The 11,216-nt window shown below is 34.8% G+C and overlaps 1 protein-coding gene across 1 annotated transcript; it reads left to right on the top strand.

The window, feature by feature from the left end:
* Positions 1-2,245: 2,245 nt before the first annotated feature.
* On the top strand, positions 2,246-9,613 carry LOC135772923 (rho-related GTP-binding protein RhoA-C). Its single transcript, XM_073812978.1, has 5 exons — positions 2,246-2,394; positions 3,737-3,892; positions 4,273-4,393; positions 8,475-8,605; positions 8,717-9,613. Exons 2-5 carry the CDS (start codon positions 3,737-3,739, stop codon positions 8,888-8,890), a joined length of 582 nt encoding a protein of 193 aa, XP_073669079.1. The 5' UTR covers positions 2,246-2,394; the 3' UTR covers positions 8,891-9,613.
* The last annotated feature ends 1,603 nt before the right edge of the window (positions 9,614-11,216 follow it).

Here is an 11,216-nt window from a genome sequence, read left to right as displayed (position 1 = left end):
AAACATCACTCTGGTAATAAGTTACATTATGACAGACCAGTGTGTTCATATGTGTTTGTGGCAGTATTGAAAATGGGTATTTAAATATGTAATATATTTAAATACTACAAATGAGTAATTTCTCATTAATGGCATTAAAAGTTGATAAAAGTGAAATCAAAACTTGGCCAATCACCTTCCACACGAGTGCACACATAAAGGATTGTGAGATGGCAGTGAAGGACATCTATGCTGTCAGATGAAGGTGTCTAATGAATGGGTTATAACTGAATTACTGTCAGATTATCATTGTAAACAATAAACATGGCATTAGACATTCTCCCATGTGTTAAAGGGGGCAGTTGAGGCCTTTCGATGCAGAGATCACATTTCGAATATGCGCTACCATACTTGACCATCATTTCACTTTCGTTTTATTTCCTGATGTTTTATTTAATTGCAGTTCCCTGTAACATCACTCTGGGTTTTCACGGCATAGAGCACACGCACAACACGGATGGTGAAATAAAGCCTTGTGAAGCTATGAGGCATTCCCCTACCTGTGGCAAGCTAGACGTCTAAAAGTAATGATTAAAGTGCCATCCAGTGGTTCATAAAATATATAACAGCTGGTACCTAAGATGAAGCTACACTGAAACACAGAAGCAGAACAGACATTTATCCACAAATAAATAAAGAGGTAGTAGTGGGAGTTTTTTAGACATCGAAAAAGCATATGACATTGGACAGGGAATAGGAAATGTATATGATATCCTACAAAGCATGTTTAAAATTCACCAATATAGATTAAGTGTCAGGATCCGGCCATTGTATCATGTTTAATATTATGTCTTGTCATTATGGCTGGGTTCTGACAGTCCCATATCTTATGTGAAGGCCCATGATCTTGTGTTTTGAGTCATGGGCCTTCGGTGTCTCGTCTCCTGACCCCGCCCCCTTGTTCTCCCTGTTAATTGTTTAATCATTAGTTTATTCCCATCACCTGTTCCTCCCTTGTTATCTTGTTTAGTGTTTTCTATTTAATCCCTTTGTATCCTTGGTCCTGGGCTGGTTCATTTTGTACAATTCATGTCAGCTCTAGTCTTGTCAAGCTAGTGTTTAAATTAGTCAAGTCCTGTTAGTGTGAAGTCTTTGTCTAGTGTAGTTTGTCCATTAGTAAAGTGTCTTGTTCAGTGTGATTTTTGCCCCCACGTGGGCTTTATTTTTCTGTGAATTTATTAAAGTGTTTTCTGTTTACCCCGACACCGTCTGCAATTGGGTTCTTCCGTCTCCTGCTCCTAACATTAAGTTTTTCATGGTTATGGGTACCGGCACATGTTGGGATAGAGGGAAACGAGGAAGCTGATCAAGTGGCCAAGAAGGCATTAAAACAAACTGATATAGATAAATTATAATCATATCACTTAGTAAAGCAGAAATTAAGGAAATAATCAGAGGGGTTATGATAAAGAAATGGCAAAAGATGTGGGATAGGACATAAAGGGTTGGCATATTACACAACATTCAAGAACAGGTTGGAAATTAAAGGGGAAACTTTGGAAGTAAGAAGGAGGACAAAATAATATTGATTCATCAATCATTATTTATTATTGGTAAACATGAATCATGGAATTGAAATAACTGTGGTATACCAGAGACTGTGGGACATATCATATTACATTGTGAAGCATATGAAAGAGAAAAAATTTGATTAATGGAGGATTTAAGTGTGATGAATATTAAAAATATAACAATTAAGACAATATTAGAGTATGCTCCAGCACAGTATAAATTCTATAATGCACTTATTAATTAATGAAAGCAAAAAGTCAAACAGGATTTGAAGATAACATGATAAAGTAAATAAGTGTTCAATTATGGAATAATATATTTTTTTATTTATTCTTTTATAAATATACTGTCACCAATCAAAATCATGCTCCACACTCCAGTCCAGTAGGTGGCGGAAATTCACTTTAAGTGTGTTTGCCAACCGCTCTTAAAAAGAAAAGAAGAAGAAAGAAGTTACTACACTAAAAACAAACCCTTATTTTTCAAAATTACATTTATTTTTCTTAATTTTTCAACATTTTCCAGATTCTGCAAGGTGTAAACATGACCACAACTGTATATGTGACCGTATTTGTAAAATCCATACTAATTAAGAGATGGTTTAGCTTAGTAAACATTGAAGATATCGATGTATATATTTATTTGCGTGTACTTAACGTTACGTAAAATACACACAACGTTTTCAGAACTATATAAATACATTTGAACTGAAGTGTAGTCGATGATGGGGATGATATGGGCGGGTGTTGTTTCGTGGCAGTATTGAAAATGGGCGGACTTTAAAAATCAGCCAGGAAAAGACAGGAAAGTCATACTTCCTCAGAGCACAACAACAAGAAAACGGTAATTGTTCTTAACCTTAAACACTACGTAAATCTATAACGTTAACGACGTTTATCTTGTTTTCGTGAGAAAATTATAAAGCTGAGTGCATTTCAGTTGATTACATTTACCGGCCGGCCTGAAACTCACAATGATTGTTAATAACGAGTGTTTTTATTCGAGTTGCATCATTATACGTATATGATTCATGACGTACAGTCAAACACGTTCAAATAGTTAAGATGCTTATGTTTGTTTTTAAGTTAAAAAGTGTTGATCTGTTTTATTTGAGGCTTTGCCTTTTACTTCACCCTAACATGAATTAACGAGGAAATATGAAGTGGTTAACATTTTTAGCCACTTTTTCTGACAATTGTTGAAATTAATGTTTCCGTAGATTAGAGCAACGGTTTTCTTTTACGTAGATTTACGTAAGTTAGATGATGTAGTAAATATGTGTGTAACATTTCTAAAGATGTAACGTGGCTTTGAAATGTGTACCGGATACATATAAATATACAGATAAAAAAATCAGCCTTTTATCGGTAAGTTTAATTTTCAATGTTATGCCTATTATCAGTAGGTTAGCAATGTGCTTGTTTGTTTGAGGTTTTCTGTGACAAGTTTCTTTACGATTAAGGTCGGCTACTGGCACCCATCCCTTCCTAGTCCTGATCGATGTGTCATTTACAAATATAGGCCACATTTCTAACATTATTTTAAACGTTGTTTTATATGTCTAGATAGTTATTAAATAATTAATTCAGATAAGGGGATGTTAGTTGTCTGGAAATGTTTTGACGTTAGGGTGCGGTGATACGGGCCTCGCGATACGTCGATCTCGCGTCATTAATATCGCGCTATTTACAAGAAATAATGTGTCCGGAAGATCAGTAATGTAATCATTTATGGCTATGGCTTTTGTCGCTCGGTCAGTGTTTTTGAAAAGTTTGGGTTTCATTTCATTCTTTATTCTCACATAGCGATACAGTGTAACATCCGGTCAAATGATACTTCCGCTGCAGTGCTTCCGGTTCATGTTGAGTAAAGTAAAATGATGATGATCAGCTTTAACTTCCACTTTTAAGCTTTCATCGGTGCAGTAATGTTTAAATAATAACCACCACATCATACCAGTCACCCCCCACTTACCAAATAATAAAATAGTAGATTTTATCTTTCTATATGGTCTGTTTATCTATCAGTAACAAAATAAATAATTTGTTTAACACGTATAGTACATAACTCCTCAATCATTTATTCATCTCAAATGTATCTGCTCAAGTCTCTCGTTGTTACAGTAAAGTAAATGAAAGCAGCAATATCTGGATCATAACCTGTCTCTGTTCTCTCTCTATTACAGATGGCTGCCATTCGTAAGAAACTTGTTATAGTTGGTGATGGAGCCTGTGGAAAGACCTGTTTACTTATTGTTTTTAGTAAAGATCAGTTTCCTGAAGTCTACGTACCCACAGTGTTTGAAAACTATGTTGCAGACATTGAGGTTGATGGAAAACAGGTATTATAATTTATATAATTTAGGCCTTAATACATTAAATAAAACAGTTAAAACATCAAATGGATCATCATATATAGGGTAATGGCACCTGTCATCCAATGATCCTCGGGCAATGCAGTGAAAGCTGCCCACTGCACAGTGTGCGCGATTACATAGATGCTAAACATAAACACTTAACATTTACACTTAAAGTCAACTTTATGGCCTTATTTAAAAAAGCATAAATGTGATAAATTGCTAGCAGTGGTAGTGCTGCATCGCACCTTTGTTTTAACATTTTAAAAGTCTTTGAAATACTGTTTTCGTTAGTACTGTTTCTTGATAGTCACTCTTTACTAAGTGTCCACTAAACTTGAGTTTGTTTTACTTCTGTTATTTAGGTAGAGCTTGCCTTGTGGGACACTGCAGGACAGGAGGATTACGATCGTTTACGTCCTCTCTCATACCCTGACACCGATGTCATTCTTATGTGCTTTTCCGTTGACAGTCCTGATAGTTTGGGTGAGGCTTCGTCATAAAACTTTCAGTTTTACCAGCCCATGTATTCATTTTAACATACTTAAGCATGAGGTTTGCAACATACAAGTGAAAATCGACCGTTTGAAGAATAAATTAACCTATCAGACCTGTACTTGTAGCATAAATACAAAGAAACAACAATTAATCTGTCAAACTATGTATTAGGAAAGTTGGTTTAAAAATGCAACTTTTGATGATTTTGCCCCAGAGGTTGGAATAAAGATGGACATAAAGACAGAAATGTCTTGCATCTTAGTGTCACAATTAAACCTGTAATTTCTTCTGCTCGCGTTTTAACGACTCCCCATTAGAGCCCTGCACGGGCTTAAAACTCCACCCCTAACCCGGCCCTGACCCGACGTGTTCAAGCCCTACCCGACCCCAGCCCGACAATGCCTGCAATTTTTTCAGCCCGAACCCGACCTGACCCGAGACCAATATCAATTACTTTTAAGCTCGCTCTCTGACGCGCGCGCTCTTTGATGTGCTCTCTCTATCTCGGATGCACATCTCAAACATAATAAGAGGTGAAGTATAGCTTTAGCCTACAGAAATGCTTATTGCTTTAATGTAGGGAGTTATAATTGCTCATTGTTCACAGTTCATATTTATGATCTTATAGTCCATTTGAAAAATTTTGTACGAACTGACTGTATTCTTCAGAAAGCACTAAATAACTTCTATTCCCTTACCTTACCTGTCGCTGTTCAGTGTGCAATTAATAAATAAAAATTAGTATGACGTTAATTTTAAAAGTGTGCGAGGTCCGTGCACGTCCTCCGCTAGCAACACAGAAATGGCAAAAAGCGCAATCAGCTAAAAGAGCATTAAATATTAATATGACGTTGATTTTTTGTTTTTATTAATTTAAAGTCACAAAACTCATCAACAAAACATCGATTAAAATTAAGAGACAAATTATATGAAACGAAATTTATTTTAAAGTAGCAAGAAAAACTTAAATTAAACTCAGAAATAATGTCTGACCAATTACAATTCTACATTCAAATTGACCTTTACAACGCCCTATATGGCGTTTAAAATTACGGTCTAGCTTTCGTATTAAGCTAACTAAATTTAAACAAAACCATAAACAACATTACAACAATATTCAAACCCAACAATACTCAAACATAAATATAAAACAGACATTATCTATAAGGATACATAAAACAATCTTATATAGCGTTTATAATAGCTGGTTGGTAGATGTTTACTATTTTTGGCAAAACCTCCGTTGCAAACCTCCATTTACCTGAATAAAAATAATTTTTACTTTGAAAATGATGCGCTGTCACATTAACATGAGCTGTTCGTTTACATAAGACTCCATCAACGTTCATTTACACTGCAGCGCAACGTCTGAGTTCTCAAACTAAAACAGGGTCTGCGGCTTTTGCGAACAAATCCGTTTATGAGGTATGAAAGCGGTGGTGTGTAAATGAAAGGCGTAAACGTAGCAAAAGTAACGTTTTAAAGGACAAACGCATTAATGTAAACATAGCCTCAGATGTGCGCTGTCTCTGCTACACACGCAAACACACACACACACACAATGAGGAGAGCCGCTAAAATAAGCCCAACCCGAGCCCGGTCTGTAAAAAAAAAAAAAAAACGGCCCGAGCCCGGCCCAAATGGGCTTAGCCTGTCTACTCCCCGTCAGCACAGATAATTTATTATATCTTGTCCAAAATGCCCCTATTTGGATGGGAGCAAAAATGCGCTGTTTTAATGTCTGTACCTTTTAAATGCAAATGAGTTTCAGCTCCTCACTTCCTTACTAACAGACAGTGAGCGCTTTCAGTTCAAATAGATCTGATTAATACAGTCTGAGACAATAGTGTCTAGTGGACTGAGTAAAACTCGCTGAGGGTGGAAACTATGGTAATGCAGGACTGTTGTGGTCGGGGCTTTATCATTGTGAACTCGCGGCGATAAAAATATAATCAAAATGGCATGTCTAATGAGACTGCTTTGGTTTATGGGGATTTAACAACAAGGAGCTGGTAGGTTTTTTTCATTGTAGGGTGGTTGTGTTCACACACTGCCAACACAGGTTTATGTCCAAACACCTTTTAAAAGTGGATTTTGCATAATAGGTGCCCTTTAAGTTATGATAACCTCACAGTAGTCTAAAATCTAAATGTTTTATAAGTTCATTTGATTGTTTTGAATGTGACATGATAATTGTGTAGTCAGAAATTACAATTTAAACTGTTTACTTCACAAAGATTAGTTTAATGAGGAATTTTTTACTCATAATAAAGTTGAATTGCTTACTTCATAAATGTCATGAAACACAAATAAGTATGTGATAATATTAGCTAGCATTTTACTTTCTCCATAATACATTAATTGTAAAATTCCTAACAGCTCTCCTTAAAGACCTTGTTTACACGGTCAGTCCAAATCCGATTTTGGTGCGTATCCAATAGGAATCCAATCACATTTAGAACATGTGAACGCCCAAAAATCCATGAAATCTGATTTTTCTAATCCATTTTTACATCACTAGTTTATATAATATATATCGCATCAATGATTGCAATTAAGATGGTAAAAAGATTAATGGATGGATAAGCATAGGTGTCATTTACACTGGGGACGCTGGGGACTTGTCCCCACCACTTTTTGAAAGCATTTGGCTAAAATTTTCTGAAAAATCAAGCAATACCTTTGCGACATAAACTGCAAAAATGACTTTCCTACTTAGTACTTTTGTATTGTTTTCAGTAGAAATATCTAAAAATGTTTACATTAAGATGCTTTCTCTTGATGTGCAAAATGACCTAAGAAAATAAGTCTAGTTTTTAGACAAAAAAAACATACAATTTAAGTGAATTTGTGATTAAAACAAGCAAAAATATCTGCCAATAGGGTGAGAAAAAAATCTTAAAATAAGATTAGTTTTTTCTTAAAATCTTAATTTAAGCAAAATTTTCTCACCCCATTGGCAGATAATTTTGCTTGTTTTACACTGCAAAAAAAAATATTTTTAAGAAAAAAATTCTTAGTATTTTTGTCTTGTTTTCAGTAAAAAATATCATAAAAATCTAAAAAATTTTCTTGATGAGCAAAATGACCCAAGAAAAATATGAAATTTAAGTGATTTTGTGCATATAACAAGCAAAAAAATCTGCCAATGGGGAAAGCAAAAAAATCTTGAACCTTTTTCTAAAAAAAACCCACTAAATTCAAGAAAAAAATCAAGAAAAATTAGCTTACCCCATTGGCAGATTTTTTTGTTTATGCACAAAATCAGTTAAATTTCATATTTTTGGTCTAAAAGCTAGACTTATTTTCTTGGGTCGTTTTGCTCATTTAAAAAAGCATCTTAATTTAAGAATTTTTAGATATTTTTACTGAAAACAAGACAAAAATACTAAGAATTTTTTTTCTTAAAAATCTTTTTTTGCAGTGTGTGACTGGTTTTGTGGTTCAGGGTGACATATGTTGCGTTGTATGCTTATGGTGTGTTTTCTTTTACATATGTAATGAATTTCATTGTAATCATTGACTTTACGTGCTGCTCTTTTCTACAGTATGGTGCATTGGCACTGTTTGGTTGAGCTGGTGTTGTAGGGACTGTTCTATGTGCAGTCGACATTGTTGAGGGTTTTATGCTGAGTATTTTTGTGTTGTTGACCGGCCTACACTATGCCCATTTTTTTTTTATGCGCCATTATTCAATATTTTTCCCCTCCTGCTGTAATGTTTTTTCATCTGATCTTTTGTCCCCACAACTTTTTAACACAAACTGACGCCCTTACCTATACCTCATGTAGAATAATTCATTTCAAAGCATGTCATTTTATTCTTAAGACAAAAATTTGTTCTTAAGTAAATATTTGAGAACTTCTTAAGAAATGTTCTTAGGAACAACCTTGCAAATTTCTTATTTATCTTAAGAAATTTCTTATCTTTTTGCGTTTCTCTCATCCACTGGTGGTCCGATCAACCAAAACTGGCAGAAAACATACTTTGTTGTAATTTTGCCTGGGCCATTTTTTTACCCTTTCACTAAAATGTACCATTGAATAATTATTCTTTCGCTTTATCACAGAGAACATTCCAGAAAAGTGGACGCCAGAGGTAAAGCATTTCTGTCCGAATGTACCCATCATCCTTGTGGGTAACAAAAAGGATCTCCGAAATGATGAGCATACACGACGGGAACTTGCCAAAATGAAACAGGCAGGGCTGTCTTTCTTTTTTAAATTCATTTTGTTTAAGATATAATGCTTGTGATTTAAATTTACTTCACTTAATGAAATTCATGTGCCTCACATTTATTTCTTCATTTAGGAGCCTGTGAAACCCGAGGAAGGACGAGACATGGCCAACCGAATCAATGCCTTCGGTTATTTAGAATGCTCAGCCAAGACAAAAGATGGCGTGAGAGAGGTTTTTGAGATGGCCACCAGAGCAGCACTGCAAGCGAAGAAACGTGGCAAAAAGACTGGCTGTTTACTCCTATAAAAACCTGTAGAAGAACAGGTATCAGTTAACACAACCCAGGATTAAGACTTAAGAACAGGGAGGGGGGTGGGAGAAACCTAACATTCGTGTCCTCGTACAGTTGGCGTACCGGGACAATTTGTCAAGAAGACTAACCAGGAGAAACCAATGGACAGACTTTGGGAACAGCTGTGAAACTGGTGACTTTATTGTCTGTCATTACATGAGATCGGGGTTATGAGTTTTCTGGTCTCGCCAAGCAAAATTTATACCTAGGGTATTTGTTGTAGTCATATTGCTTTTTCCCTTTTTAAGCCCGAAATATGTTTTATAAAACTGTTTTCTGATCAGTGTCTCTTTTAGGTTTACTCTCCTGTCTTTAGCAATCGTTTTGTGTGTGACAGATTGTATGTAAGTTTGTATATTAATGTTTGTGTGAATGAACACACAGAATGTGTCTCTTTGTTATATACGAGTCTATCTGGATGGCTTTATTCTGTATCATGTGCTCAGCTGAAGCACACACTGAACATTGAAGTGAGCTGTATTCTGTTTAACCTCTCACTTCAGCCTTATTCCCTGTTTTAGTCTCAAAGGATTTAGGGTTGTACGTTAGGGATCAAAAACGTTTAATGCATTTTATTTAATAAGCAAATACTATTTTTAAAATGTAAATTTTGTGTGTTTATAGTATTTGAAAAACTATTGGCAATACTTTTGAATAAAAGACTGTCAACAAAGTAATTTATTATACTTTTGATTCATTAAAACAGTTTTTTCAAGAACCATTTATTGCAAGCGCTAACACCCGCTGGTCACACCAAACTCTCACCTCCTGAATTCTTAAGCAAATTTTTAAGATGCCGCTATCTTTACTAATCAACTGTAGATTACAATATTATACATGTATTCGTTCCTAAAGTAATCTTAAAACTATATTTTGTGACAAAGAAACCATAATATTTGGAAATATTATAGATATAGGCTATTACATCTATTGAGTTATGATGAACATTCAAAACAAACAGCTAAAAGGGTTACCTGCCATGCTGGCCTTTGAAAGCATGGCACAAGGAAGTAGTTCCTCACAAGAGAGGCTTTTAAAATCACTCTGTAATTTAATTTAATTTTAACCTTAACAAAACATCAATTTTAAATATAGTTTTTATTTGTATAATAGGTATAGTTAAAGAAATTTAAAAGGATAAATGTTTTTGTGCATAATAAAATGCACAATAAAACATCACTCTGGTAATAAGTTACATGATCTGACACACTGTTGTTGATATGTGTTTGTGGCAGTATTAAAAAGGGTATTTAAATATATAGTATATTTAAATACTACAAATGACAAATTTCTCATTAATGGTATCAAAGGTTAAAAGTGAAAACAAAATTTGACCAATCACCTTCCACACAAGTGCGTGCCGCACACACAGGATTGTGGGATATCTAAGGCAGTGAAGGATACATCTATGCTGCTTTCAAAACTAAATCAGATGAAGGTGTCTCGGTTATAATTGAATTAATGTCAGGTTATTGTTGTAAATAACAATCATGGCATTAGACATTCTCACATGTGTTAAAGGGGGCAGTTGAGGCCTTTCGATGCAGAGATCACATTTCGAGTATGGGCTACCATACTTGACCAGCATTTCACTTTTGTTTTATTCCCTGATGTTTTATTTAATTTCAGTTCCCTGTTACATCCCTCTGGGTTTTCACATCATTGAGTGACATTTTATAAAGATGCATAAAACTGCTAACTTGGAGATGTGTGAAATAGGAATGGTATGGAAGAAATTCCTAATAACATAGAGGAATATAAGGAACAGTTATAGTTAAAATGTTATTCAGTACAGCAAAAGGCAGATGGGAGGAATACAAAAATATAACAACATACCAAGTTTAATAAGTGAAAAAAGACTCATAATAACAGATACTGAAATAGCAGAAGTGTTGACGCAATATTTTGTCAAAGTGCACAGCAACAGAAATATTTCGGATGAAATGAGAAGATCAAGAGAACTTTTAATAAAACAGAATTAAGATAATAAAGTACAGAGAGGTCCATCTGGTTGCCCATTGGATGTGAAGTTTACATTGTATGAATTAAAAAGGGGCTCTTGCTGGTGTTAGAAAGACATCACGAGGTAAAGATGAGATATGCAATGAAATTAATTTATCAGACGCATTATCACATATTATTTTAGCTCTTTTCAATGGAAACTAGGGAAACTTCTATCTTTTTGGAAACATGGAATAATTGTCCCAGTTGCAAAGCCAGGGAAGGATCACTCACAAGCATCAAGTTATCGGCATCAAATATAAATAAATGGAACGTATG

The sequence above is a fragment of the Paramisgurnus dabryanus genome, chromosome 21, assembly GCF_030506205.2.
Source record: "Paramisgurnus dabryanus chromosome 21, PD_genome_1.1, whole genome shotgun sequence".
In the NCBI taxonomy this organism is placed as follows: Eukaryota; Metazoa; Chordata; class Actinopteri; order Cypriniformes; family Cobitidae; genus Paramisgurnus; species Paramisgurnus dabryanus.
This window is presented reverse-complemented; position numbering and strand designations above follow the sequence as displayed.

Coding starts and splice junctions, on each gene's coding strand:
- LOC135772923 (XM_073812978.1), top strand. CDS start 3,737: ATGGCTGCCATTCGTAAGAAACTTGTTATAGTTGGTGATGGAGCCTGT. Junction 3,893..4,272: donor TTGAGGTTGATGGAAAACAG/GTATTATAATTT, acceptor TCTGTTATTTAG/GTAGAGCTTGCCTTGTGGGA. Junction 8,606..8,716: donor AACTTGCCAAAATGAAACAG/GCAGGGCTGTCT, acceptor TTCTTCATTTAG/GAGCCTGTGAAACCCGAGGA.